The sequence below is a fragment of the Phodopus roborovskii genome, unplaced genomic scaffold (genome assembly GCF_943737965.1).
Source record: "Phodopus roborovskii unplaced genomic scaffold, PHOROB, whole genome shotgun sequence".
Classification (NCBI taxonomy): domain Eukaryota; kingdom Metazoa; phylum Chordata; class Mammalia; order Rodentia; family Cricetidae; genus Phodopus; species Phodopus roborovskii.
In genome coordinates, this window is record NW_026126448.1 from 15,000,891 (window position 1) to 15,014,120 (window position 13,230).

Sequence of the window (13,230 nt, forward strand, 5' to 3'; positions counted from 1 at the left end):
CAGGTTGCAGCTTCATAAAAGATGGCTTCGTTTCTAAATGTGATGTTCCCATGCAGACACAGATAAACCTCAGTTTCTAGTTTGTTCAGGAATCCTTTCTCACCCCCCAGCCTTGGAATTCAAGTTGGCTAGTCTGCTGTTGCTGTAAGGGCTCCTAGAATTGAGGCCTCATATCAAGTAAACAATTATTGCCAGAGCACTAAGACAGAATCAGTGGTTTTTGGTGGGTCTAAACCATCTGCTCTTCCAGCCCCTATCAATTATTTGGTGTAAAGTATCAATAATGCCAAAGTTGAGAAACTCAGACACACAGGAGATAGGTGGCAAATAGCGTTAAGAGCAATGCATAGTTACGTGCTGATTTGGGAGTTCCAGAAATTCAAAAGTGACTCAAGAAGTGGATCAGAAATGCAGTGGTCTGGAAACAGCTCTTGGAGAGGAGACAGTTTAAACTAGAAACAAAATGTAGAATACAGAAAAGGTAAGCATCCACTTGAGCCACCAGCTGCAGCAGTCTCCATGTGCTTCATAGAGGTTCCATGGCTTCTGTGACGCCAAGAGGGAGGGCTAGCTAGAGGCAGGACTAGATGGGACAGGTGAGTCCGTGTGGTTGTCCTATGCCAGAGTAGGCATCCATGCGGGAGGCAGGAGTCATAAGTAGGAGAATGACACTGTGAATGTTTTAGGAAGATTGGTGTACATGTCATAGGAAGACCAGTGGGAGAGGGATTAAGAATCTTGGAGTAATCTTAGCTGTGAACAGTGAGTCAGTAGTTGCAGAAATTGGAGAAGGTGGGCCTTCTGACTGACCTCATTCTTCATTATTTGCATGTCTTATCAAAAAGGTATTTACAAGATAAAAGTGGTCGTTGAAACAATTTGAACTCATGGGAAAGTACTATATAAAGCAGATGTGGAGACAGACATTAGTTGCAGTACCGGGGAGAAGAAATCAGAGCTTTAAGCTGGAGGCTGTCAGCAGGCTCCTCTTAGATTTGCAGAGAAGCAGCTCACTGATGACCTTGAGAGGTCCTTTCCAATGGAAAAGTGGACACAGAATCAAACTGGAAGGGATTAGAGCGTAGACAAGTAGCAGATGAACATGGTGGCTGAGGATGACTCAGGAGAGGGGTCTCATCACAAAGGGAGGGAGACAGCGCCCTGGTGTGCTCTTGATCACAGTGCTGTCACTTGGTTCCAGCTGTAAAGGAACTGGTGGTGTCTGCTGGGAAGAGTGTCCAGATCACCCTGCCTAAGAATGAAGTTCAGTTAAATGCCTACGTTCTCCCGGAACCAGAACAAGGTAAGCTAGCCCTTTTGGTGTCTTTTGTAACAGCCCTGTGAAGACAGAGGATGCAGCATGTGGGCATATAAATGTGCGTGCCGCATAAGAGGCAATGTTCTGCACAGCTGGAGATCAGAGACGCTGTATCTTAGCAGTGCTGGGTCTCACATATGCTGCATAAGTGCTTGCCATAGAGCTGCCCCTCCAGCCTGACCCTGTACGCTTTGATGTCAGACCTATGTTCAAATCCTAATTCACTCAATCATTAGCTCAATTATTTTAAGCAAATTACTTCTGAATTTTTGTTTCTCAGTTTTACAATATTTCATGAAAGAGCAAAACGTGACAGTTCATGAGTGACCTCTTTCAGTGCTTAGCTGATGCTCTTTAGTTTGAGTCTTTTATATAAGACTGTGTTGTGTCCATGTAAAGGGGAACAGCCAGGCTGGAGCATAACTCAGTGGTAGAAGCTTGGGGAGAAAGAGGAAGGAACCAAGATGATGGGAGATGTCATTCTGTAAATATGTTTTTCTTATTGGTTAATGATGGGAAGCAAGATAGATGGGACTAGAAGAGGTGGAGGATTCTGGGGAACATAGGACGGATTCTTGATGTGATCTTGGGAAGAGAGGACGCAGTGAGTCTGGTGTTCTGGGTAAGATAGACCATGTAGAAATGCATATATTAGTCATTATGGGTTAATAATTTAGACAGAGCTAGCCAATAAGAAACACTAGCAACAGGCCAACAATTTCATAATTAATACAGTCTCTCTGTGTTATTTGGGGCTGATGTAGCTGTGGGGCCAGGCTGATGGGAAAGTGCACATAACACTGAGACTCAGGTTAACCTGCTTATTTTGGCTACACAACTAGTAAATAACAGGTATAGAATTTGAAATTATTCAAGACTACTGCTGACATAGATTTGTTACTTGAGAATGGAAGGGTCAGCAAGATGGTTCAGTGCATAAAAGCTCTTGCTACCAAGCCTGATGACTCAGTTCAAGTCCCTCAGTCACATGATGAAAGGTGAGAACTGACTCCAACAGATTGTCTTGTGATCTACACACACAAATACACACACACACACACACACACACACACACACACACACACACGGTGGGGAGGTAAATTTAACAAAAAGATTTTAAAGAAAAAGTACAAGATTCAACATGGCAAATAAAGTTTATATTTATAAGTTATATAAGAGAGTTGATGACCACAGGTGCAGTGGTGGCACCTTCAATCCCAGCACTTGGGTGGCAGAGGTAGGTGTAGGCGGATCTCTAACCCCCAACCCCCAACCCTGCAAAAAAAAAAAAAAAAAAAAAAAAAAAACCTGCCACTACCACCACCACCACTGACAACAACAAAAAACAACAACAAAAAGCAGGCTGGAGAGGTGTGGCTCAGTGGTTAAAAGCACCTGACTGCTCTTCCAGAGGACCTGAGTTCAGGTCCCAGCAACCACATGGTGGCTCACAACCATCTGTAATGGGATTAGATTCCTCTTTCTTGTATGTATGAAAACAGTAGACTCATATACATGAAAATAAGTAAATCTTTAAAACAAACAAAGGGAAAAAAACAATAAAAAAAAGACTAATAAGAAAAAAATTGCCAAAACAAAGCAAAAAATGAAACAAAATCCATAAAAATACTACTGAGTTTGTTGTTTTGGCCAACCTACTCCTGGGTATGGGCTTGCCCTTAGTGTAGTGATATACCTAGGGAACTCCACTGGAGAAAACCGATTATTCCTTTGCCAGGGGTATCAATTGCAGATAGCTTCTTGGTTAGGGGTGAGACCCCATGTCTACTTCCCTCTTTCAGTGATTTGGAGCCTCCCCTGGAACTTGCTCTGTAGACTAGGCTGGCCTGGAATCAGAGATCCGCCTGCCCAGCACCTCTGAGGTTTCTGTTTGACATCTTCAGCTCTTCAGTTCCAGTTTTATTTCATTGGTTTTTGTTGTTGTTTTGTTCTTTTGTAATACTATTTCCACTTCCGTGTGTTCGACTGTTTTCACTATTTCATTTGTATTTTCTCAGTTTTCATTAAATTATTTTATTCATATCCTCTTTAAGGTTCTTGAATATATCTAGACTTGCAGTTTTGAAGTCTTGTCCTGTGCTTCAGCTAAATTCTCAAGACCTATTGCAATAGGATTAGTGGTTCCTGAGGAGGCATATTGTCTGGCTATTCATAAGTGTGTTTTCGTGATGCGATGTAAGCATCCAGAGTTATGTTTGAGGTGTTTCTTGTTGGGAGGGTGCTCCATTCTTTGGTTATTGTTGTCCTCTCTGGAGCCTAGGTAAGTGTGCTGGCTGTGGCTATTCCTGGTAAAGAGTTTGTCTGTGGGTCAGCAGGTGACACAAAAAAATGGAGATGGGCTAGGAGGGAAGGCAGAGGGGGCCTAGGAAAGAGCTGGGAGAGCTGGATCTCCACGAAGATGCACGGTCCTGGGCTGGAGAGATGGCTCTGCAGTTAAGAGCATTGACTGATGTTCCAAAGGTCTTGAAGTTCAGTTCCCAGCAACCACATGGTGACTCACAACCATCTGTAATGAGATCTGGTGCCCTCTCCTGGCATGCAGACATGCATGCAGGTAGAACACTGTCTATATAATAAATAAATCTTAAAAAGAAGAAGAAAAAGTGGAGGTAGGATGGGAGGAGGGGCTCCCAAAGTCACAAAGAGTAAGTCAGGAGTGAAAGGGCTCAACCCACTGTCTTCAGAGAGACTCCTTTCTTCCTTGGGTGCTAGGTTCAAGGTGAAAGAATTTAGTCTTCCTTGAAGACAGAGATGAGGCAAACACTTCTTAAGAGTGGTTGCTTCCACTTATGCTCTTTTCTGGAAGTTAGACCCTACTCTGCAGTACTTCTTTGGCCTAACTTGTATTTGCACACATATTTTTTAGTTATTATCATACTGCTGATCAGCATTACAAAGCATACATTTCTTTCATATTCCTCTGCTCTCCTCTGTCCAGGTTCTTTGGTTCTCTAAGGTAGATGATTTCATTTTAAAAGTTGGGGCCAGTGAGCCAGGACCCTCCTCTGCTCTGTGGCAGCCCACTACGACGATCTCTAGAAGGTGGGAAGCTCTGGTTTCAACCCTTGCCCTAGATCAGTGAATGGTCTGTATTTTTCTTAACAACTTATATATGTGGACACTCCTACCCGTGGCTGAATTTCTGTCTCTAATGCATAATTCATCCATGAGCATCTCTGACCTATGAATATTATCCTGTTTTGAAGTCTGTTTTTAGCTTTTGATATATGAAATTATCAATTCTCAAACTATTGTGAGGGTGTTTTCTGTGTGGTAATTTTTTTTAACTGCAGTTTGAAGAATTATCTCTTAGCATGAGTCCTGGCTGTTGATGCTCCCCTGCCTCTCCAGACTTGACTTTTGTGTGTGTGTGTATGTGAGAACAGCTCAGGATGGCAACAGGCCAAATCATCATGCTAGTTTGGTGCAGGAACACTTAATAAAGCAAACTTTGCTTCTCAGGTTTTGGAGGATTAGGTCTTGTGTTCAACATCTCAGCTCCTTAAGTAAAAGTGTGGCCTTGCTTTGCTGGGTGTGTTAGACTTGTTTTCTCTCTCCCATGAGTAGTAGCTAGACCTTCTATCACATCCCACCTTTCCCCAGCTAGAAGTGCATGTGTCTCCAGTGAAGGGTGCTTTTCCTCGGGGATCCCACATAGAGGAGAGGATTGCACCCTATGCTATGCAGTGATACAGCCTAAGCTGCAAACAAGGACCATTTAATGCTTCATTTGATCTTAATTAATTTCAGTGGGGCCTGTTTTAAATGGGCCATGCTCTGCCATCTTCTGCAGTGTGTTATTTGCTCAGCAGGAATGAAGTAGTTCTTTTAACTCACCAGGGTGTGATGACCTCAGCCAGAGGAGCATTGTTAGCCCGCTGCAAAAAGCTATTTTTGAACCATGTTATTTAGAACTCATTGCTGTTCTTTGTTGCAAAAGAAGTTTTGTAAGAAAATGACCTTTGTTCCCAACAAGTTCATCTGTAGTGGTTGGTAATACATGTATTTTCAGTGAGAGATACACCATGAACAACCTGATTTTTTTTTTTTTTTAAAGGAGGATTAGCTGGAGGGTGGGTCTGGGGCAGAATGAGCATTGTTGAGAGAATGAAAGAGACCCTGGCTGTAGCTGAGTCAACAGAACCCTTTCAGGAAATGGTTTGGCTTCCCTACAGGCTTTGGGGTAGAATGTTAAAACTAAAGCTTTGTCAGGATTTAAAAGAGGTTTCTTATTGGCAGGCGGTAGAAGCGATTTGGTATTGGCAGCCTTTTGTGTGTAGGTGCATGTTTTCATGGTTTTTCTAACTGCCCTTCTATAGGAGAAACCTACACCTACGACTGGCAACTGATTACTCATCCCAGAGACTACAGTGGAGAGATGGAAAGGAAGCATTCCCAGATCCTCCAACTGTCCAAGGTGAATCTGCCTCCTTTCACTTGCAGGGTGAGGGTAGAGGAGGTGACTTTCTGAAACAGAGAATACAGAATTTCCTGTCCACACTGAAGTTGAGAGCAAACTTTTAGTTGTGAATCCTTCCAAAGTTGCCATGGCGGACAGCCAGTGTTTGTTTAGGATATGATTCTCAAATTTTCATTGCTGGTGAGAAGTCTGCACCAGCATGGTAGTGATGGCTGAAAATATACACTCAACAGCTCTGTGAGGTGGCATAATAAGCACTTCAGGGTTCCAGAGACAAGCTAGGTTATTTGTGTCCACAAGACTGTGTCTCCTCGCTAGTGCCGTCCCTTCCAGCTTCCACAATAAGATGTTCATGTCCTTTTGCCCAGCACTTCTTGCGTTCAGTGGCAGTTCACTGCTTACTGTGGCAGCCACTTAGGATTACCCAGTGAATTAATCACAATTTTCTTTTCTTTTCTTTTCTTTCTTTCTTTCTTTCTTTTTTTTTTTTTTTTTTTTTTTTTTTTGACATAGTCTCTCTATGTAGACCAGGCTGGCCTCAAACTCAGAGATCTGCCTACCTCCACCTCTGGAGTGTTGGTATGCCCCACCATGTCCAGCCAAAATCATAATCTTAATATTCAAGAACAGTAGAGTTTAGGTGACATAAGAAGCAGGTAATCATGGTCAGTAACTGGTCACTGAAGTCCTGGGGCTAACAGTGCATTTCTTAGAGTTAACCTACTAGGGTGTTGAAGGGACCCTATTTCCTGGATAACGGGTGGATGGAAGGAGAATACTCTAACAACAGAAACCCTGGGCCAGAACCCTCACACGTAGACTGTGGAGGAAGGAATGTTACATGGTCCAGCATGTGAAGAGCAGAGGTGTAAGCATGTCAGGGAAGCAGGCCTTGGTGCCAGAGCTTCAGTCCTTTGAAGTTTTTGATTTGTTTTGTGTGTGTGACTGTCAGGTACAGCAGCCAAGTGCCTGTCTCTGCTGGGCCATCTTGATGGCTGCACCCTGAGTCTTGTCTATAAAGCAGAGAAGTTGTGAGAGGCATGTTCAGAGTCTCAGTTTAGAAATACGGCCTTCCACAGATTGGTGGGGATACGACTCAAAGTGGGAAGATGAGGGAAGAATCTACTGACAAATCTAGGTAGGAAATGATATTATTCTGCCTAAAAACACCGAAGTAATTAAAACAAGAGTTCAGGCCACATAAGCAGACATGTGGCTAATTGTTGTGCTTAATTATTTCTGTTTATTGTCATAAAATCTCAAGATAATAGGTATTAATATCTGTTTTACAAATAAAAAAATAAAAATATTTAAAAGGGAAATGGCTTGGCCAGATTTCACAAAGCCATGAAATGGTGGGTTGTATGTAGATTTCCTTCCTGAAGCCCACACTTTGATTCCTAACTGCTGTGCTGAGTGGATGAAGAATAAGGCAGTGGAGGTGTGGATGAAGACAAGCAGATGAGTTTTGAAATACTGGGTGGGGATAAGTCTAGGATGATTCTAGGTTTTAAAAGTAGACTTTTGGGGTAGAGACAATGAGAAGCACAGAAAAAAACAGGTTTGAAGGACATTTACAGACAGGTGTGATCTGAGGTGCATGGGAGGCATTGGGTGGAGCTGGGCCATTAGCAGCTGGAGAAAAGGACTAGAGCCCAGAAGATAAGACCAGGTCAGAGATACATTTGTGTATTTGCCTATAATTGAAGCTGTACTCACAGTTCAGGGCAGCCAATGGGAGTGTGGGGGTGGGGTGGGGATCCAGGGACGTGTGAGGAGCAAGGTCGACAGGTGGAAGCAGGAGACAAAAGCATTTTGAGGAGAAATTAGCTGATTAGTGTTCACCCAAAAGAGATGAAAAAAAGCAAGATCTTTATTTCCTTCCATGATGTTCACTTTAATCATAAAAAGAAGAATCTGGAAACCACCAAGTATCTAATCATCAGAGTGTTTGTGTGAATTATGATTCATATGTTCATGCACTGCTTGACAGTCATTAAGATGAGTGATGGTAAAGAGACGATATCATAACCAGGGACATGATATTACTTATGCTAACTGAACAGGATAAAGAACAATAAAAGTTTGATACCTTGACTTTAGCTAGACCCGAATACCGCTGAAATTTGGCCTCGGATATTGACAGGTAATGATCAGCTCTGAAGAAATGAGCCGAAGCCAGGTGTGGTGGCGCATGCCTTTAATCCCATCACTTGGGAGGCAGAGGCAGGGGTATCTCTGTGTATTTGAGGTCAGCCTGATCTACAACCAGGACAGCCAGGACTACACAGAGAAACCCTGTTTCAAAACAAAACAAAGCAAAGCAAAAAATAAATAAATAAATAAGAAAGAAAGAAAGAAAGAAGAAAGGAAGAAAAAGAGAAATCTATTACTTTTGGCCAGGCGTTGGTGGCACATGCCTTCAATACCAGGACTTGGGAGGCAGAGGCAGGTGGATCTCTGTGAGTTCCAGGCCAGCCTGGTCTACAGAGCGAGTTCCAGGACAGGCTCCAAAGCAATACAGAGAAATCTTATCTCGAAAAAACAAAAACAAAAAACAAAAACAAAACCCCCAAACAACAACAACAACAACAAAAAACTATTACTTTTGTATGTGGTCAGGCTTAGAGGAGAGGGATGCACACTAAGCATCGGCTTGTTGTAATAGTGGGATGGGGTAGTTTCACTGTGCTTCCCCTTTGAACTATGTTTATACAGTTGGTGGAAACTGGAAGGGAAAAATCAGATATTTAAGCATGATTTGGTTTGGGTTTTCAGAGACGGGGTTTCTCTGTTAACAGCTCTGGCTGTCCTAGAACTTGATTTGTAGACCAGACTGGCTTTAATTTTAGAGATCTGCCTGCTTCTGCCTCCCAAGTGTATGGGTTAAAGGTATGCACCATCATGCCTGTCCTGTTTTTATTGTTTTTTTTGGGGGGGTTGTTTGTTTGTTTGTTTGTTTTATTTTGGCTTTTCAATACAGAGTTTCTCTGTGTAGCCCTGGCCATCCTGGAGCTCACTGTAGACCAGGGTGGCCTCGAACTCACAGAGATCCTCCTACCTCTGCCTCCCAAGGGCTTGGATTAAAGGTGTATGTCACCACCACCCTGCTTTTTTTTTTTTTTTTTTAATTAAATTAATTTTGTACATATGTGTGATTTGTCTGCATATATCTCTTTACCACTTGCATACCTGGTACCCAAGAGGACAGAAGAGGGTGTCAAATCTCCTGGGACAAGAGTTAATAGACAGTTGTGAGCTGCCATGGGGGTTCTGGGAATTGAGCCTAGGTCCTCTGGAAGAGCAGCCAGTGCTCTTAACCACGGAACTACCTCACCAGTATCTATCCCATTTGTTGTTGCTATTTTTAATAAGATGTTTTCCTTTGAAGACTTGATTTTTTTTTTTTTTTTTTTTTTTTTAATTTCCTGAGTGTGACATTAGATGATTGGGTCTTCAGTGTTCCTCTGAGAAGGGAGTGTAGAGAGATCGAAACGCTTCTTTTGTTCTAGATGCAGCCAGTAATAGTCACATTAAAAGCTGTGTCTCTTACTAATTTAATCCATCCTTAATTCCTCTAGCTACTTTCCTTTTCCCACTTTGAAAACAAGGCAGGAAAAGACTGCAGAGTCAAGCTCAAGAAAGCTCAGGTACTCTGTTGTCTTGAGCACAGCTTCTGCTCGTTACAGTTATCTAAAGGGTCTTGTCTTTCCTTGTCAGCTGACTCCAGGCCTGTATGAATTCAAGGTGATTGTGGATGGTCAGAATGCCCACGGGGAAGGCTATGTGAATGTGACTGTGAAGCCAGGTACGTGCCCACCAGATGGCCCCTCTGCAGGGCTCCTAAGAGGAAGGTTTGGCGCAGGCTTTTAGATCCCATTCTTTTTTTGGGGGGGGGCATATTCTATTTATTGGGCAGTTCCTAGTCCAGCAGAGTAATTATAGCAAAGTGCACTGGGCTGGGCATGGGAACCTTAGTCCGCTGGCCTGTACCCTAAAGCCCAAGCAATGGCCTATCTACCAGGGACTCCAAGTGAGCAGGGCTGAGAGATGACCCAGTATTGTAATTAAGAAACGTGAGGGAGCTAGAAGCCCTGGAGAAGTACATAGGAGAGCTGGCCAAGTGACCTCATTGGAAACTCAGTCCTAAATCCATATGTCATTCTCTCAAAATGAGCCCGGTTGGTAGATGACAGAACAATAGTAAAGCATCATAGTTGCATTTGGACAGACATTTCCAAGAAACTGGAGATGAGTGCCCACACTGGCACAGATGAGGGCCACCTTCTTCCTCTGTTGGGAATAGAGTTTATTTCTTGGGCTCCAAACCCAAGACAGTCTTTTCCCCAGACATTGAATGTGTGACCTGCAGAATAGGACTATAGCTAAATGGTGAGATGCTTGACTAGCACGAGTGAAGCCATGTGCCGTCCTCAGCATGGCAGGAAAGGCATGAAGAACATGTGTTAAGAGTAGTTTTCTCGGCGGTCTGGCCCCAAAGCTGCGCCAGCCCCAAATAACACACAGAGATGCTGTATTAGATATAAAGCTGTTGGCCAGTTACTTGTTTCTTATCGGCTAGCTCTGTCTTAAATATTAACCCATTTCTATTAATCTAAATATTTCCACATGGTCTCATCTTACTGGAGATATTCTGCTCTCTTTGTCCTCCATCTTGAAACTCCACCCTACTCCTTCCTCTTTCCTCCTAGTCTCCTAGTCTCACCCACATTGCTTTCCTATTGGCCAACAGTGCTTTCTTTATTCATTAACCAATAAGAGAAACATATTTACAGACTGACATCTCCCATCAAATATGTATTTACTCAAGGTTAGCATGATGGCATCTCACCAGTCATTCAGGTGGACCAGAGAGGTTTGTGACCTTCCTATCACTCTGCCATGTCAGCGCCACATAGCCGATTCAGACACTTGAGAGGTCATGGTATATCTTCAGCAGACATGTGCCAAAGGACACTTTGCTTGCTAAAGTTTTAGTGCTCATTTCTCACCCACCTCTAGTTGGGCTAACCCAAAAGCCATGGTATTTTCATAGGCTTGATACACTGAAAGAACGTACAGGCCACATAGGTTTGCATTTATTTCAGTCTGTCTCTCAGGTTTGTGAGTTGAAGGTCAGTCTGGACTACATAGCTTGCAGACTCTGTGTTGGCAAGGTCTTAGGAACAGTCAGGTTTGGGACAGGCCTGACCAGGTGTCTTGATACTTTCTCATCTGGTGATCTTCATTCATCAGTCATCCATTGAAAATGATTTGTAATTAACATAGGTGTGCCCTACCCCTCCTACAATTGTAAATCCCCTCTCTCAGTCTCCCTTTGGGTCACTTTCTTGCAGAGCCCCGTAAGAATCGGCCTCCTGTCGCTATTGTGTCACCGCAGTTCCAAGAGATCTCGCTACCAACAACTTCAACCATCATCGACGGCAGCCGTGAGCATCTGTCTCAGTGTTAGAGAATGGCAGTCACTGTGAACTCTAGGCCCAGCTGTGTCCATATTCTGCTTAGATCAGTCTTTTTAACCATGTTACGGGAAGGCTGGCCATCCAAAGCAGCTGACTAAGAAGTTACTAGTCAGGCCAGTTAAAATCTTGTTTGAAGCAACATTTCTACTCTGAGAAAATAGAATTGTACATACATTTAGAATACTTTAGCTGAAACTGATTTTCATATTACCTTAGGTAGGTAACAACCTTTTTTGGTTGTTGAAATCAAGTTCTTGGCTACATCAGTAACCAAAAGGGCTGCCGAGGACTGTTCAGTGACATCACTGCCTGACAGGCTGTTGTCAGCCTCCTGGAGAGGCGTCCTGTGCACCTTGCCCGATCTGCATCCTTCTTGTTGCTGTTGCTTTCTTTTACTGACTTTTGAAGATTTATTTTTATTACTTTAATTGTATGTGAGTGCAGGTGCCCAAGAACTCCAGAGGCATTCTATTCCCTAGATGGAGTGGAGTTACGGGCAGTTGTGAGCTGCCAGATGTGGGTTCTGGAAACTGAACACTGGTCCTCTGGAAGAGCAACATGTGCTCCCAATAGAGCCGTCATCTCTCCAGCTCCCTGGTTGTTATTAATGATGACTGTGGACTGAAGTCTCTGGAGCTGTGGACGTGGCTCAGTGGTACAGTGTTTTAGTCCCCAACCCAGGGAAACAGAATAAAAACCAAGCCCCAACCCGAAGTGCTCAGGTAGTTTCAGCCCTGCGTTCTGATCCACCCCATCCCCGTTGCTCTGACACTCTTTGGCCAAGGCAGCCCCTGCTGTGGCAGAAGATACTTTAAAAAGGTTAAGAAGCTAAGAGGAGGGATGGGGAAGAAGGGTTCGGACACCACTTGTTGCTTTATAGTGTGGAAGGTCAAAGTTGAATACTATGCAAAGACACCATGAAGAGTGTTTCCCAGACCTACAGACAACCAGGGACATTGTTGCCTGTGCCTTTGCCGAGAGCTTTTCTGCACATTTAGAAACTGCACACGCAGAATCTTTCCTTATTCACACAGCCACATGTCACATGCACTGTCATTTGTGATGAAGCTCGACTGTGTATGGAGGATTTGTTAATCAGTGCACAGAATACTTATCCCACTTTAATATATATATATATATATATATATATATATATAATTTTTTCCTTATTTTACATATCAATCCCAGTCCCCTCTCCCTTCCTCCCTCCCATGCCTCCCAACCCCCCTCCTATCCCACCCCACCCCCTACTCCACAGGGAGGGTGATGCCTTCCAGGAGGGATCATCAATATCTTGTCAAGTCATTTGGAGTAGGGACTAGGACCTCCCTGCTGTCTCTAGGCTAAGGGAGTATCCCTCCATGGGGAATGTGCTCCCAAAGTCCTTTCGTGCCCCAGGGATACATCCTGGTTCCACTGTCAGAAGTCCCCTAGACTGCCCAGGTCTTCTAACTGAGACCCACGTGTAAGGAGTATGGTTTTTCCACCCGCCACCTGGTCTGGTCCCGCCGCCGCACCAGCCCCAAATAATGCACAGAGACTCTGTATTTGATATTATGCTGTTGGCCAAGTGCTAGTTTCTTATCGGCTAGCTCTGTCTTAATTATTAACCCATTTCTATGTATTTCCACATGGTCTTACCGAGAGCAGAGGAATGGCGGTTCTGTTCTCTCCAGGCTCTCCATCCTGACTCCTCCTTACCACTTCCTCTTTCCTCCTTGTCTCCTAGTCCCTCCCATCTTCCTTTCCTTATGGCCAACAGGGCTTTATTATTAACCAGTATGAGAAACATACAGAATAACATCTCCCATCACCCACGTTCATGGGGTCTGAGCTTATCCCACTTTCAAGGATGACTTGTGCTGACAGAATGTTACAGTGTGAATGTGTGCTTGTTTACAGTATCTGTTGGTGATCATTTAGAGTACTTTAATTCATTTCTATGATGAGCAGTGCTCCCACAAATAATACTGTCAACATGAATTATT

General features: G+C 43.6%; 1 protein-coding gene across 6 annotated transcripts in view; it reads left to right on the plus strand.

Annotated features, from left to right (window-relative positions):
• The window catches only part of Kiaa0319l (KIAA0319 like), a 90,669-nt gene that overhangs the window by 54,347 nt on the left and 23,092 nt on the right, over positions 1-13,230 (plus strand). For all 6 annotated transcript variants that reach the window (XM_051188809.1, XM_051188811.1, XM_051188810.1 and 3 more), the window contains 4 exons: positions 1,202-1,303; positions 5,659-5,756; positions 9,480-9,567; positions 11,117-11,209. In XM_051188809.1, coding sequence (XP_051044766.1) covers positions 1,202-1,303; positions 5,659-5,756; positions 9,480-9,567; positions 11,117-11,209 — 381 coding nt within the window. The remainder of the gene's footprint in view (positions 1-1,201; positions 1,304-5,658; positions 5,757-9,479; positions 9,568-11,116; positions 11,210-13,230) is intronic.